The 17,014-nt window shown below is 37.7% G+C and overlaps 2 protein-coding genes across 3 annotated transcripts in view; one reads left to right on the forward strand and one right to left on the reverse strand.

Annotated features, from left to right (window-relative positions):
• GFM1 (G elongation factor mitochondrial 1) overlaps positions 1-17,014 on the forward strand; it is a 51,365-nt gene that overhangs the window by 17,331 nt on the left and 17,020 nt on the right. For both annotated transcript variants that reach the window (XM_003830632.4, XM_003830633.4), the window contains 5 exons: positions 421-558; positions 2,372-2,473; positions 4,124-4,180; positions 6,830-6,967; positions 7,793-7,875. In XM_003830632.4, coding sequence (XP_003830680.2) covers positions 421-558; positions 2,372-2,473; positions 4,124-4,180; positions 6,830-6,967; positions 7,793-7,875 — 518 coding nt within the window. The remainder of the gene's footprint in view (positions 1-420; positions 559-2,371; positions 2,474-4,123; positions 4,181-6,829; positions 6,968-7,792; positions 7,876-17,014) is intronic.
• Positions 7,903-16,999, reverse strand: LXN (latexin). The gene is made up of 6 exons (XM_003830634.5): positions 13,854-16,999; positions 12,457-12,519; positions 10,924-11,101; positions 10,488-10,624; positions 8,503-8,565; positions 7,903-8,235 (listed from the first exon to the last, which is right to left on the reverse strand). The coding sequence occupies exons 1-6, from the start codon at positions 13,980-13,982 to the stop codon at positions 8,137-8,139; spliced, it is 669 nt and encodes a 222-aa protein (XP_003830682.2). The 5' UTR covers positions 13,983-16,999; the 3' UTR covers positions 7,903-8,136.

Raw genomic sequence — 17,014 nt, forward strand, 5'->3', positions numbered from 1 at the left:
CAGAGATTGTGTTTTAGATGTATAGCACACACCTACTGTTTCTAATAGTATCTTTGTTGTTTTTCCAAGTATACCTTCTTTTTGTTTTATATCTTATTGTATTAAACTTATGAAATGTTAGAAGGCAAAAGATACTTCCTTATTATGTAAACAACTTAAAAATTTTGTTCTAATGTAATAGCTTATTTCAAAGGAAACAGAAATGTCTTAGATTGTGATACCAAAAAGATTGATGAATAACAGCCATTTATCTTATCTGTGTTCAAAGCTAGTATTAGTTTATGACAATAAACTGAAATATGTAAGATAGATTACTAAAATTGGTAGAGAATACTTGGAGGGAGTATGAAGCTTTCCTCAATACTTTGATTATTATGTTTCTTTTTATTCTTCCTGCCCTTACCCAATCTTGACTTCTAGGTAGGTCGATTTGGACAATTAACTTATGTTCGCAGTTATCAGGGAGAGCTAAAGAAGGGTGACACCATCTATAACACAAGGACAAGAAAGAAAGTACGGTTGCAACGGCTGGCTCGCATGCATGCCGACATGATGGAGGCAAGTACAGAGTCATTGTGAGATTAGAAATTCCTCTAATGTGGGTGAAATAGACCCTTCTTGGTATCCTGAGCCCCACTAGAAAATTAATTCTGGTTAAATATATGTTTCTAGTTTCTTTTTACTTAAATGTGTTGTAGCTCTGATCTAGCACTTTGCTATAGGATAAATTAGCAGATGTTAACTCATTTTTTTTAATACCGCTAGTTGTGAATTAGCTATATTTTCTCAAGGGCCAAGGTTAAGGAAAAGAGACAGTTCCCCAACACTCAGAATACAAGATTCAGCACTTTCCTCAAGAACTATTATTACAAAGAATGTAATAGGCATTTAAGACTGTGGAACTGTGATTCTTAAAGATAAGAGAATAATAAATTTACACAGTTTTCCACATTGTTTTATTTACCTTCTGAAATACGGCAGGCACAAAAGCCCTGTTTAACCCTAGAGCTTCTATTCCTGTTGTAGAACCCACTGCAGGACCATATTGGGGCCAGAATCCACCTGAAGATTTAAAAGCTTCAAGGGCTGATCTGGGAGATAAACTTTGGCTTACGCCTTGAATTCTTGAGTTGGCTTGGAATCTGCTGTAGCCTTCTGTAGTCCTTATGGTTAGGCCTTGGAAGGAATACTGAGTGCCTGAGTTTGTCCCCTACCCCCACCCTCTCCCAATCCATCTATATATTCCTGGAGAAATTTATCAGTCTAAGCAAAATCTCAACGAATTTTTTGGTAGCCATAACTTTTGTTTCTTCTAGAAGAGGAATTGTCAGTCTCAAAACCCGACAGCGTTGCTGTTTTGTGAGATAGGCAGCAGGGGGCAGGCTAAGTGATTGTCATAGCTGTTTCATGGACCAGAAGCTGGAAGATTTGTACAGCTGTGTCACCATTAAAGAAAGACATGCTTACTCACAGCCACAGCTGTTGTGAATGAACTGTCAATGTAAAAGGACAAAAACTAGGAAGCTTGGAGGCACCAATGCTTTGTTCTTAGATTTCCTGTGTTTTCTTGACTGCTTGCATCTGTGAGAAATTAAAATTATTTTTAGTACAGTGGGCTCCATTCTCCTACCTTTGTTTTCAAAACTTCCTTTACAGGTTTCCTGTAAAGGAAGAGTATGTATGACAGAGTAGATCTCTGTCGTACACGATCTCATTGTCTAACTGCGGCAACATATATAGTACATGCCTTTTTTTTTTTTTTGAGATGGAGTTTTGCTCTTGTCTCCCAGGCTGGAGTGCAGTGGCACGATCTCGGCTCACTGCAACCTCCGCCTCCTGGGTTCAAGCGACTCTGCTGCCTCAGCCTCCCTTGTAGCTGGGATTACAGGCACCCGCCACCATCCCTGGCTAATTTTTTGTATTTTCAGTACAGACAGGGTTTCACCATGTTGGGCAGGCTGGTCTTGAACTCCTGACCTCAGGTGATCCACTCGCCTCGGCCTCCCAAAGTGCTGGGATTACAGGCATGAGACACCATGCCTCGCCAGTACATGCCTTTTAATTCCATAGAAATAACTTTAGAACCTTGAGGCACTGTGTTGTTAGTACTGCAGCTCCTTCAAGTAATGAGTTTTCTGTTTAAAGTAAAATCTTGTCTATTGATATATGGTTTAAATGAAGGCCTTTTAAAAATACGTCTTAGCATGGTTGATTATTGTATTGGTTCTAGCTAATTCACTATAGAATTCAAGCAGAGAGATTCTGCCACGCTTTTTTATATACAATGTGTGTACTGTACAGTTACTTTTTAGTTACCACATCTTTATTTGTATTACTTGCAAATATAATTTTGTGTTATTTGTTTTTTTAGGATGTTGAGGAAGTATATGCCGGAGACATCTGTGCATTGTTTGGCATTGACTGTGCTAGTGGAGACACATTCACAGACAAAGCCAACAGTGGCCTTTCTATGGTAAGCCATTTAATTTCAAAGCTACTTATCACTAGAATTTTAAAAGTCTGTGTTTTTATGTAGTGCATTTAATACTTCAGAAAAACAACCACAGAAGTTTTCGTTGAGTACCACAGTCATCAAGTTAGTTGTGGCTCTTTGAATGTTGGTTATAGCTCTTTGAATGTCAATTAGACAAGTGCTCTGTAAGCTAACTTACCTGGTTTTTCATAGTAAAAAGGAAAACTTGGAGGATCCACAATCCTCCCAAGTTTAGCAAGAAGGAAATATCTCCACCAGATGGTACCTGGACAGTGTGGCTCTGATTCCTCCACCCTGAGACCTGCTTCCACACTTGGGGTGCATTTCTAATTGTTACCACTAACATCAAGCTAGTTTCAGTGGAGTGCTACTTCCTTATTAACTCAGTAGCCAGAAAGTATACTGTTCCCTCAATCCCTTTTGAGACCAGACTGTAACATTTAGACTAGACTTGGGATAACAGAACATAACCAGGCTCAGGCAATAGGCAATATGCAACTACAGAGTCTGACTTATATAAATAGCCTGCCCTTTGGAACTCAGAAGTCCCTTTTTATCATTGAGGGATTCTGAGGGAAGAGCATGCACAGGTAGCTCCTGCCTTTGAATTCCCTTCACTCACTCGCCTTTTTTGCCTCTGTAGGAGAGCAAACTCTCTTACATTATGACCATCTGTTTATGAGAGTGATCTCTTTTATGAATTCAGTAAAGAAAGAGTATGATGAGTACATAGGGTGACAGGTAATTTGCAGTGGGTCATTTACGTAAGTACTGACCCAACTCTAACAGAGTAGCACTGTAATACTTCCTGCTATCTAATGATGAATTCATGATTTTATAGTTTAGTTTTTTTTTCTGTAATATCCTCTAATGTGTATATTATTACCTGTTGATTTAAGACACTACAAAAAAAAACATAAATCTATACAATTTTTGTTTGAGATCTAGATAAAAGGAATGTTTTCTAAGTATTATTGATAAGGCCTTCTCTAAGTACTGGTCATTAGCAACATGAAGTGATTGGTAGTTGTGGGAAGTGCTTACCAAGGCATTGAAACAAACAGGCCTTGGTTAGAGTCTCACCTTTGCCCTATACTACCTACTGGCCCTTAGCCAATTTGTTTTACCTTATTTCCAAGCCTTTAGTGACTGCATTCGTAAAATGGGGATAATACCTGCTTCTCAGAGTTGTAATTCATTAAATGAGGTGTCATGGGTATGAAGAATTTGGTGCCCTTTCTCTGTTTGCCTTATCAGTAATTGTATTATATTTTGATTAAATAAAATAACTTAGAAGATTGCAACAGCCACCAAGCAATAAGAATTTCACATCTCAGTATTTGGATTAATTGTAGTGATTATGTTAAACAGGGCAATAAATACATTCATTAATTTTATTTTGGGAAGGAGGAACTTATATAAGTAGATAGCTTTATTTATTTATTAATATGTTGTATTAATGTACTTATTTAATGCAAAACAGATCAAGATATATATTGTCTAGCCTAAAGACATAGGCTACTATTTATCCTTTGTTCTGTTGTAAAGTGGCACATTAAAATTAATCTATCCCTGACCCATATGGGTCTGTTTTTGAATTCTTCTGTTTTCTTTTAAAAAATATTTTAGGAGTCAATTCATGTTCCTGATCCTGTCATTTCAATAGCAATGAAGCCTTCTAACAAGGTAGGAGTTTGATTTAAAGCTCAGTATATCACAATTAAAACTTGAGCTCTTTTTCATCTATCTCTACAATGCACTTGATATCTTGTAATAACCAGCAGTCTTATGGTCTCTATTTCCTCTGTTGGTATTGAGATCTTCTTTTTAAATTTACCAGTCTGTTCCTAATGATAACTCCTCAGTATATTTGAAGAAATGGATGGTATTAAAATATTCACCTGACTGTACTTTATAACTCTTTACTATATTGTTGGCTTCAGAGTGTTAAGTGTAACTTCCCGGATTCAGATCATACACAATTGGAAAAGGGGAATCAGGGGCATTTCTCCTAAGTTGTAGTAAAACCCCACTATAAAGTACTTTAGAATGTTGAACTGATTAATTGACTCATGGGTTATAAAATAGCTCTAGGTTTTCTGGTAGTTATGAGGTAAGTGTCTGAGTATTGCATAGAAACCCTGTAAATAAGACTTTTTTCCACTTTGAAATATTTTTTAAGATAATTTTATACTTTATAGTTTTATAATTGGGTTTGATGTAATTTAGCTTTTAATCCAAAATTGCATGATTAGGTTTTGCATTTTCATTCTTTGCCATGGGAATTAGTCTGATCTCAAACCATAACTTTTTAGTTCTTAAGTTGCCTTGGCATTCATAACGATCATGTTAATGTGGTATATTGAAATTCACTTATTCATACATTGAGTGAACTTTTTATGATTTGTTATACAGAACTTATTACAAAACATACTCTGATGAATTGTCATGTGTGATAATATCACTAACAGCTGCTACTACTACATCTATTTTGAGGAACCTTGAGATTTTCCAGACCTTTTCTCAATATAGAAAAGAGAAAATTGAGGTGGCAGGAAATATTAAATTTCTCCATTTTCTCAGGAATTTGAGGAAAGGTGAACCTTACATCTTAACCTCAGTAGGATGCCATAGTTTATTCCAAGTACATTGTTAAAATTGCTTGCTTTTCTCTTTGGAAGTATGCAAGGTTAGAACTTATGCTTATGTATTATGCTTCTTCATTCCTAAATTCAGAGTTTATTTAAGACATTTAACTGTTGATAATTTACAATAAGGAGGGAAATCAATGCTTCAATATCCAGAAGGTTTTTTGTTGTTTTGGGGTTGTGTATGCATTAAAAAGTTTAAAGATGGCTGCTTGCTGGAGTAAGTTAATTTAAATCGAATAATGAAGTCTCCATGAGTCTCAATAGTGGGGGCAGGCATGATGTTTCTAATTTGAGAGTATCTGGCTTGTGCAGAAAAAAGGCAAAAGACCTAGAAAGACTAAACTGGGATTCAGTCCCAGCTTTGCCATGCCATAGCTGTGTGGCCTTGAACAAGTCACTTAACCTCTCTGTACCTCATTTCCTCACCTGTAAAATGTGGATAATTCTGCCTTGCAGCATTGTGGTTGGGATTTGAGAAAACATAGGCAAAACACATACCACAGCTCCAGGTATGTGGTAAATGATAGCTGTTAATATTGGTTGTACTGGGCATGTTAGTTTTCTATTGCTGACATAAGAAGTTACCACAAACGTAGTGGCTTAAAACAACACAAATATATACTTTTATAGTTCTGTGGATCATAGGCTGATAACTGTTCTCAGAGGGCTAAATTAATCAAGATATTGGTAATGTTGTTTTCCTTTCTGGAGGCTCTACGGGAGAATTTCTCTCCTTCTTACTCAGGTTATTGGCAGTATTCAATTCCTTGTGGTTGTAGGATGGGGGTCCCCATTTCTTTGAAGACTGTTACCTGAGGGCTGTTCCTAGCTTCTAGAGGCCACCCACCTTCGTTGGCTTGTGGCCCCCTGCCTCCATCTTCAGTGCCGGCAACAGCTGGTTAAGTCCCTTTCTTGCTTCAGATATCTCCTGCCACTTCTTCCTTCATGGAATCCCTCTGACCCACCCTTCTGGCTTCCTCCTCCATGTTTGAAAGGCACACATGATTATGTTGTATCCACCTAGATAATTGATAACAATCTCCCCATCTCCAGGTCTGTAACCTTAGTTACATTTGCAAAGTCCCCTTTACTATGTAAGGCAGCGTACTGTCAGATTTGGGAGGATTAGGGTATCTTTGGAGGGCCATTACTCTGCTTACCACACGGGATTACATGGCATCTAAGGAGAAAAAAGGTACATCATACCACATCCAAGCAGATTGTTTTGAAAGGGACAAGTCTCATCGTGGTATTTGCCTATTTGTTGGTCTTAAGTATCCTGCTTGGATCTACAGTAGTGTCTTGGTAAACATGCTGATTCCTTTGATTATGTATAGGATTTCTAAAATGTAACACAGATTCCAATTTCTGCTTTATGGGCAATTTTCACAGAAGGACAGTGTGTCAATGTAAGGGGACAGGGCATAGAGTTAAGTCTTGGACTCTTGTTTTCTATCTTGGTATGGAAAGAAAATTCTGTTCAGTGAGCTATTCCCTGCTGTCTTGGCTGTGTGGTATCCAAGCTCACATTGTTTTTAAAAATGGTGTGGAGTAGAACTAGATATGTATCATTTTTATTTCTTAACTGCTGATGTATTTTATTTCATTCAGTAAAGTTTTTTCTAAAATCCCATTGCTTATCATGCTCAGTAAAACATATAGTGACTTTCTTCTTCTTTTAAAGAATGATCTGGAAAAATTTTCAAAAGGTATTGGCAGGTTTACAAGAGAAGATCCCACATTTAAAGTATACTTTGACACTGAGAACAAAGAGACAGTTATATCTGGAATGGGAGAATTACACCTGGAAATCTATGCTCAGGTAATGAATAATAAGGAAGTTAAGTTGAAATCAATTTATTACTGTCTGTTTCATTAAAAGTCAATAATTCTCAATCTAATGTCTGTAACTAACTCTGGTTCTTCATGCGTCACTCTGGTTTGTATCCAGATGTGGTCTACTGCTTCCTCTACTGTGTGTTACAAAATAATTATTTTCGATCTCTAAATCTTTTTATTTGTAAAATGTTCTGGACTCCTAGAATCAAGGCTCAGGGGATTTGCAACAAGAATATCTGTCCATCCCCAGGTCATGGGTAACTGGGTCAAGTAAATCCTGGTCCAAGCCTTAGGGAGACAACTTGCGGTTGTACCAACTCTTCAGGCCATTTCTTTTCAGGTCAATACTTGAAGATCATTATAATATAGATAAAAGGAAGGGAAGATGGGTCCTATACCTTCCCAGGAAAGGTCTTGTATGTATTGATATATAAGTAAAAACCAAAGATATGTGATTAGAAATTTTGGTGAGATCGTATCTTTGAAGTTGAGATAGAAAATCCTGACAACAGATTTATATATTATTCCAGTGAATATGTAATAATATGCAACAATGGTGACGTTTTAGTGGTTAGATTAATTGGAGGTAAATATAAATTAACCAATGTAACTTAGAATTCATTTATATAAAATCTGTAAAAGCAGTTTGTATTATCACATACCTAATCCTTATAAGATACTAAAATGATTTAAGATTTGTTTATCTATTATATTTAAATGAATGCTACTAAGATATATAAGATGCTTAGGAGGTTTTCTTTCAGTTTATTTTTTTAAATTCAAATAATATTTTCCCCACTCTTTTTAGAGGCTGGAAAGAGAGTATGGCTGTCCTTGTATCACAGGAAAGCCAAAAGTTGCCTTTCGAGAGACCATTACTGCCCCTGTCCCGTAAGTATGCAACGTAATTAAACATTATGAGGCTGAAATTGAAGCTTTTTATTTTGGATATACATACCACTATTACTGTTTTAAAGACATTTTTATATAGTGATACTTTGTATTATGGACTCTATAAAGTTCTATACTGTAATCAAGACATTTATATAAAGTGACACTTTGGGATTATTTGGCCTCATAAGCTAGATGCCAGTGAAATTGGCATACACATCATAATAGACATGTTTACACTTCCAGTGTTAGGGTTTTTGTTTATTCCAGTTGTACTTCCTTTGGCAGACGGCTACTATGTTTTACTTTAGTGCCGTATTGTGGATGCCAGAGAACTTGCATTTGCCAGGGAATAATCTCCTGCAAGTGAAGAAAATTAATGCCATGATAAAATTCAGAAAACATTTAGGAAAACGTAGTTGGGTTTATATTTTGTTAGAGATAAAACAGTCTTCACAAAGAATAGTACTTTTGTTAAATTGCTGCAATTATAATATACTTAAATCTGGTGCCTATCTGGATTTACATGAATTCTGATTTAGAGTCAAAATTAATAAAGCATACTGTGGCTATACAAGGAGTCTCAGTTTTCAGAATGGCATCAAATAAAGGTAAATTATACTTTACCTGAGATGCTATATTATGAAGTAGAATGGTGTAGTCTAATTCAATAAAGTCATCATTTCTTTGCTATGACAAAAAATAAAAACGTGTTGTTTAAAACTTAATATCTTTGGCAAAAATTACATTTAATTTTGAAAATCATCTTTGATTAGTAGATGAATATAATATTTCCATTTAGGTAAAAATAAAAATTGAATGTCATAATTTCAATTTAAAGTGACAAAATCTATTCTCTTACACTAAATAAAGTGTTCTTTCAAGATGCATTTTAAAATCATGATCTTATATTCGTTCCCCAAGAAATGTTTACCTGTTTTTAGTTTCCAAGTTGTGGTGGCTACTTAAGAGAATTACCAAGTGTAGCTTGTTATTTAAGAACGCTTTGTGTTTCCATTGTACAGAAAAGCATAATTTATGGGATAAGCTATAGCAACGGGTGTTTACATTGAAAGAATCCAATTTTATAACAGAAATTCTCTTTTTGAAAACTGAAAATAAGGCCGAGCACAGTAGCTCACACCTATAATCCCAGCACTTTGGGGGGCTGAGGTAGGCAACTTGCCTGAGCCTAGGAGTTCAAGACCAATCTGGGCAACACAGTGAAACCATGTCTCTATGAGAATAAACAAAAAATTAGCCAGGCATGGCTGTGTGTGCCTGTACTCCCAGCCACCTGGGAGGCTGAGGTGGGAGGACCGCCTGAGCCTGGGAGGTGGAGGCTGCAGTGAGCCATGATCACACTAATGCACTCCAGCCTGGGCAACAGACTGAAACCCTGTCTCAAAAACAGGCAAACAAACAAAAAAACCAGAACACCTGAGAATAGTGAAATGTAGTGAGTGTAGTTGTGTGATTGTGTAATTAAAGCTTTTTTCTGTACTGTACAGTAGAGGGAAAAAACAGTTTCAGTATGGCATGACTATAGTAATTTGAACACAAAACTTAGATTGCTAAGGGAAATAATCTGTATTAAGCTGAGCACAAAAGCTAAATGTTGGATTATAACTCAAGACTTCACTCTTCTGAAAGCACAGCTTTGCATGTGACTGCCATAAAAAGTGGCCCTGAGGATCTCTATAGAGCAGATTAAAGGTGAGGAGAGTCATTACAATTGTCCCTTAGTATCCATGGAGGATTGGTTCCAAGATTCCCCTCAGATACCAAAATCCACAGATGCTCAAGTCTCTGACATAAAACAGTGTAGTATTTGCGTATAACCTATGCATACCCTCTCATATACTTTAAATCATCTCTAGATTACTTATAATACCAAATACAATCTAAATGTTATATAAATAGTTGTTATATTACTTAGGGAATCATGACAAGAAAAAAATCTGTGCATGTTCAGTACAGATGCTACCATCCATTTTTTTCCCCCAAATATTTTTGATTCTCGGTTGTTTGTATCCATGGATGCAGAACCCATGGAGAGGCCTGACTGTATATTGTACACCTGGGATTCTGTCTTGCTGCTACTAATAAAACTCTCTCAACCTTTTTGTTCTAGAAGAGGGTTTGAGTAAAGTATCATAGTTAAATCTGACTTGACTAACCCGAAAGATTAAGAGCTACGATTACTGTGATGCTTTTTGAAAGTGCAGTCTAGATACTGTGTATTAACAGGAAGTGTTTCACTGAAATCCTTGGCTTTGCCTTGCTTTTGTTATGCTTCCTAGTCTCTATGTTTCCAGAGCATGCAACTAACGAAGCACAACTGTGCTAGGCAAGTTTGAGGCAAAGGAGGCCTGTGGTTTGCATCTCTCAGCCAAATCAAACAACTTTTTAGACCAGTTACTGTTGCTTTGGACTCTTCCGACAATTCTTCACCTTCTCTAATCTTGATTGTACCTGACCTCCGCTTTGAAATCCCAGGTTTGCTATTAAATACAAAATGACTATAGGAATACTGTTAATCCAATTATGAATTACAATACTTTCGATAAATATTAACTCCATTAATAGTGTATTTTATAGAAACTACTTACCACTTGCTTGACAGTTTGAATTTTTACCATTTTATACCATGTGTCTTCAGTAGAATTTTGCCATATTATATAACCACAGGCAACCCAGGCTAAATGTAGAACGAGCGTCATTTCTGGAGATACATTTCCAAAATTGTCTGGTAGGAGACACATTTATATGATAATTATATATATAGTATTAACCTTTTAAAACAACATCTAAATTCTAAATCATGTCTTCGTTTCCTTCGAATGTGTGCAAAAAATAATTTAATTAAGCTATGGATCTATAAAATTTCTGAGGCCTCTTTTTTGTTGGATTGGATTAGAAATGAGTATTTTTGCAAAAGCCTGTAAGTTTCTAACATACTTAGCAACTAACAATTTTAAGCACAGATAATTGAGATTGATTTTAAGTTTGAATCAAACAAATGGTTTTCATGCCACATTTATATACCTGGAATATTTTGTGCTTCTAGCGGTTCCTTCATGGACTTAAGTCTTTGATAAAATGTGTTGTCTTCTTCATCTGGATTCTTTCCAGTTTCTCCTTCAAATGTGAAGTTGACTTCTGGTGCAGTTTCTTGTCCCGTTGAAGGGTAAAGTACTTCAGCTGTGCAGTTCACCTTAACTTGCTGTTTGAAATTTAGCAAAATATCCTTATATACAGAAGGCTATTCATTATTAATTATCATCTTTGAGATATGATTTAAAGCATAGGCCCCTAATGGTGTTGTTTTAGACTAGACTTCAAAGTGCTTGTTTTCAGAGGTATCTAATTGGGCCTGGCCTATTAAATTCTAGACTTATCATGTGAATACCCTAAAATAGATAACTTACTTTATAAATGATATGGTGTCATAATCTTATAAATTCTAGTCTTAAAACTTTCAATATATTTCAGTATTAACGGGGTGTCCATTTGCAAGGCCAGATTTTAATCTGACTTTATATACCAACTCAAGACTGGTTACTTTTAAAGTTTTTCCATTACTCTTACTCTTTGCTCCTGAAATAACAGAAAGTTTTTGAAATGCAGATACAGCAGTCTGTGTCTGGATATAAAATTAGAAGATTATGGCATTGGGTTGTGCTTTGTAAAGATGGCTGTCTAGCAGCTCAGATGCCTTTTAATGAATCTCTTTATGAATTATGCTCAACAGAAAGGCAAGCTTTTTAAAATTTCAAGATGGCTGTGGTACAGATTGCAGTTCCTTTCTTTTAAGTTTGTCTCATTAATAATTTGACAGTTGTGTATAATCTTTAAAATTTCCCTTCTCCATTACTGAAAGATCTTCATCTGAATGGTGGTATCAGCTGGCATTCTATTGCTTGTGAATATCTAAGAGCATGTTCTTTCTCTAAAAACCCAGTGAAAAATAGAATGAGAAAAGCAGACGTTAAGAAGATGATTGATTGGGGAATAAATTACTTCACTCATTTATATTAGGCATAAGTTCAGACTGCCCTAATAGTATGTAACTTCTTAAGAAATTCATTTGAACTGAAGTGTATAGTCTTTTTCTGTGTAGTTTGGTAGAAATAATTCATATACCTAGGAATACCCAAAGATAGTAAAGAACTGATCCTTGTAAACTTTGCCCATATGGTCAGTGTTTTTTAGAGGCAGGGATTTCACAACAACTTTTTAAAAAGAGGTAAAACTAATCAGTCTTACGGATTTGATCAGCAAAGATGATCTGGAATATTTAGAATTAAATTTGTTTAATAAGAACATTTTGGCTGGGCATGGTAGCTCATGCTTGTAATCCTAGCACTTTGGGAGGCAGAGGCAGGAGGATCACAAAAATTAGCCAAGTGTAGTGGCATGCACCTGTGGTCCCAGCTATTTGGGGAGGCTGAGGTGGGAAGATGGCCTGAGCCCGGGAAGTTGAGGCTGCAGTGAGCCATGTTCTGCCACTGCACTTCAGCCTGGGTGATAGAGTGAGACCCTGTCTCAAAGAAAAAAGAAAAAAGAAATTTAACTTACTTTTTGTATAATTTCTTCAACAGCAAATTTAAGGCGATACTTATGTCCTCTTCCTGGAATATCCTAAAATTAAGAAAATGTAGTGGAGACAAGAAAATATTATAACAACATTACACTTGCATTGTTAGAAGTATGCATCTCATTTGGTTGGAGGGGCTGGCTGAAGGGGAATGGTGAAAGCCTTAGGTCTTGAAAAAGGCATGTCACCATGAATGTAACATCTAATTTAGCAAGTCCCCTATCAAGTTTATTTTGGATGAAAACAAAAGAGTAGGATAAAAGCATACAAATTGGGCACAATTCACTTTCAATCATCAAAAGACTTTATTTAACCCCTGGATCTGTGATCTTAAAGTCTCTACATAAGAAAGTTTGAAACAGTGTTTAATTCTAAAGATGACAAATAATATCACCTTTGAAAAGATTTTTTCATAAAGCTCAGTGTACCCTCCAAATAATGTTCAATGAATGTGAATTTCATTTTGAGGCAGATTACTGCAAAGCAATTGGAGACTTAATACAATTAAGTATTGTTTTTACTTATACATTAGTGAAACTGCAAAATGATTAACAAATTATATAAGACTAAGAAATGGTATTTCACTTTTAAATCAAGATACAGATTGAAAATGTATACCTAATTCTGTTATCTGGTACAGTTTCAAAGTAAGATCTACTGTGTCACCTCTAAAAGACTGTTAGCAGTTAAAATTCTGTCAGATAAATAAGGGATAATCTCAAATCCAGTAGATTTTAGTAAAATGAAAACAAACCTCGTTAGTGATTGCTGAGGCCTTAAACATTTAATTCAAGCCTTTAGCAGAGGGTGCACATCATTTAAGGCAGTCATGTGGTAGCGGTGTTTGGGTGGCTAAAGGCCAGCGTCAGCCCACAGTGCTTTTATTCTTTGACTTTGATTGTCAGTTTCTCTTGCTGTTTGTTTCCCCCTTCATTTTGGTCAAAGGGTCTGATAAGGATTTGTCTTAAAATGTAGGCAATAGAGTCTTGGAAGATGGGAGCTTTTGTTGGTCTAGATCAGAGTAGCAGATGAGAAACGTGGCAGCCTTAGTAGTCTTTTGAATGGTTCCTACAGTTTACACTTAAGGAAAGTGCTGCCCCTTACTTAGAGCGTGTTCCCATTTTCTTGTAACTGTGTGCGTAAAAACTTTGTCTCTGCCTTAAGGTGAAAACAATCCTGGGCTGTCTCCAGAGACTGGAGTATAGACATTCCCCCAGAAACCTTAATATGTCAAGACCAGATACCAGCAGTGTATCCTAAAACAGAAGGTGGGTAGGGAGTGGCACGGAGTGTCTGCACCCAAAGGCTGAGACCGCGGGTGAGTGGAGGGAGCGCAATCCTGAAGCCTCCGCTGTCCACCACCCCCTGCTAAACTCACCTCCATGCTGGCTTGTTTGACCTTCTGCACCTCAAACACCCTGTGGGGGGTCCCCTGCTGGTAGTTGATGTAGTTCTGTGCCACCAAGGCCGCCCTGGAGGCTGGGTAGTTGGTCGGCGGGATTTCCATTCCGGATGAGCAGTGACTTCAGGGCTTGGGCTACTCAGGCTTAACGGGACCAGTAGCAGAGCGCCGCCCGTCCTGCTTGCTGCTGGGTCCCGTTGCCGAGGCGGAAAAGTCGCAAGCTCCTTCAGTCTGTCTTCTTCCTCAGCTCCTTCCGACTCCGGAAGCTGCTGTTTGGGCCCAGGCTCCCTGCGTCCGAGATCCCTGGGCTGACTGCTTCTGAGGCCCCGCCCCACTACTGCCTGCAGCCGGCTTCCTTACTCCGCCTGCTGGTTCCTACCGGAGGAGAGGCCAGCATGCTCTCAGGCACCAGCAGGTGGAGGTGTGGGGAGGGAGTCAGTGGGCTAGGTTCGCTGGGATTGCATCTTTCGTTTCATTAACCTTTATAGAAGTGCAGGGTGGGGCTTTCGCTGATATAGTACATCTCTGAAGACTGTGGTTTCTTGTCCATGGGAAAAAAGTCTGGTTGCTTCGCTTGCATACTGGAGCACAACTTCCTTATACACCGCATGCAGCGTCCCTGGCAGGGCAAGGTACACAGTACTCCAGGTAGTGATTCGATTCCTTCATTTCCCTTCCCCTTATGAGAGTCTAGGAAGAGGCTTGCTCATCCTCAGCTTTTTGTGGGTTTGGACAAGTTCTGCCCAAATCAAAGTATGAGAATCTGCAAACTATAGTATTAAATTGGGAGATTATGTAATTTGGATCAGGAGAAATAAAAAAATGCACCTGTACCCCTCTCCTTTACTAATCTTAAAATGATAAGTTTTGATGTAACGCCATGCTTCCAACTTGAGTCATTTTGAATATTTTACTTCAAGGATTAAAATAAACTTAAAAACTGAACTTATACAAAGCACTATCTCTGGTATGTGGTCTGCCTCATTGGAATGGGCCTATAAACCTGACTTTGTAGAAGTACAGGTTTATCCTTGGTGGTCTTAGGTTAATTGGGCTAGGATAACTTGGAGATTCTACCAAAGTTTGGCCAAGGTCTTCGCTGCCTGGATTGAGACCTTTTTTTCTTTTCTTTTCTTTTCTTTTCTTTTTTTTTTTTTTTTGAGACGGAATTTCACTCTTGTTGCCTAGGCTGGAGTGCAATGGGGCTATCTCGGCTCACTGCAACGTCCGCCTCCTGGGTTCAAGCAGTTCTCCTGCCTCAGCCTCCAGAGTAGCTGGGATTACAGGTGCCCACCACAATGCCCGGCTAGTTTTTTGTATTTTTAGTAGAGACGGGTTTAGGCTAGGCTGGTCTCAAACTCCTGACCTCAGGTGATCCACCCACCTTAGCCTCCCAAAGTGCTGGGATTACAGGCATAAGCCACCATGCCTGGCCAGGACCTTTAACTTGGTAGTAATGCACACACCCAAGACTCTTGAGGTGTCTCTCTTTCTGATTATGTAGATTCTGCAGTAAATCTGGATTCTGGACTTTGGCCCCAGTTTCATGCTTATTATTGTCTCCTGGGATTTGGGGGTTCTGATTGACTTTGCCTTTAAATACCATCTGTCTGCTTGCCCATCATCTTATATCAAATGTCAGTGAAACTTTTCTCAGTCTTGTCCGTGTATGAGAAATTTGCTTTGGGAGACACTGGGAGTTTCGCTCTGTTGCCTAGGCTGGAGTGCAGTGGCGTGATCTCGGCTCACTGCAACCTCCGCCTCCCAGGTTCAAGCATTTCTCCTGCCGCAGCCTCCCGAGTATCTGGGACTACAGGTGCACTTCACCACACCTGGCTAATTTTTTTGTATTTTAGTAGAGATGGGGTTTCACCATGTTGAGTTTGGGCAATCCTCACTCCTCTGCCTCCCAAAGTGTTAGGATTACAGGCATGAGCCACCGTGCCTGGCCTTTCCATGTTTCTTAGTTCAGCATTTGTTAAACCCTGACCCACCCATGGCAATATTTTTGCAAATACAGAATATCAGCCAGTTTTCGATGGGGTTGTCAGATACGAACCTACACTGTCTCCTGGGATAAATTTACCAAAGAATTGGTGAAATCTGGGGAACTTTGACATGAAGAAGACTGTTCATTTCAGAGACACTTTAGAAGAACACCAGAAATAAAAAAATAAGACTTTTGGAGAACAGTATTTGTCTTATTTGTCTAAGAGCATTTTAAGTAGAAGACTGCCCATATTTTATTTCCATACTTCAAGGTTTTTTATTAATAACATGGCTTATATTTAAGCTTTTTCCTCTCTCCTTGAAAAGGAAAGATAATTAGCGTTTTACAGTGATAATTTCATATTTGTCTAAAACTGGCTGTAGCTCACCTTTTCCTGTTTCTCACTTTCTTCCATTAAAAATTTGAAAGATGATTCATGAGACTAAGTCATTCTGTGATTATATGTGCAGTCCAGGAATATCTAGTCCAAATAAACAGCCAAAAATGTCTAAGAAAAAAATCATTGTGCTTTAAAAAATGTGTAAAAATTAATGTGGTCAAATGAACTTAAATAGCCTTTATTATTATGTTTATAAGGAGCAAGTTTATGGCCAGGCGCAGTGGCTCACGCCTGTAATCCCAGCACTTTGGGAGGCCAACGCAGGTGGGTCACGAGGTCAAGAGTTCAAGACCAGCCTGGCCAATATGGCGAAACCCCGTCTCTACTAAAAATACAAAAATTAGCTGGGCTTGGCGGCGGGCGCCTGTAATCCCAGCTACTCGGGAGGCTGAGGCAGGGAACTGCTTGAACCTGGGAGGTGGAGGTTGCAGTGAGTGGAGATCATGCCACTGCACTCCAGCCTGGGTGACAGAGTGAGACTCCATCTCAAAAAAAAAAAAAAAAAAAAAAGCAAGTTTTCAAGATAAAAGAGGAGCTCTTAAATATGATTTAATGATTTTTGAATGTAAAATTTATAAATTTTTAAAAATGTATAAAATATTTCTGATTAATAGATGAATTTGGGTGAGCTGTAACAAAATAATATTTGTTTAAAGTTGATTATATGTCTTCCAGGTTTTATTACATAAAATTAATGCTGATAAAATATTCCAAGTTTATATAAAACTGAATTTGATCTTTTCATGA

Source organism: Pan paniscus, chromosome 2 (assembly GCF_029289425.2).
Source record: "Pan paniscus chromosome 2, NHGRI_mPanPan1-v2.0_pri, whole genome shotgun sequence".
Lineage (NCBI taxonomy): Eukaryota > Metazoa > Chordata > Mammalia > Primates > Hominidae > Pan > Pan paniscus.

Coding starts and splice junctions, on each gene's coding strand:
- LXN (XM_003830634.5), bottom strand. CDS start 13,982: ATGGAAATCCCGCCGACCAACTACCCAGCCTCCAGGGCGGCCTTGGTG. Junction 12,520..13,853: donor TCAAACAAGCCAGCATGGAG/GTGAGTTTAGCA, acceptor TCTTAATTTTAG/GATATTCCAGGAAGAGGACA. Junction 8,236..8,502: donor TTCATAATATAGCATCTCAG/GTAAAGTATAAT, acceptor CTTCACTTGCAG/GAGATTATTCCCTGGCAAAT.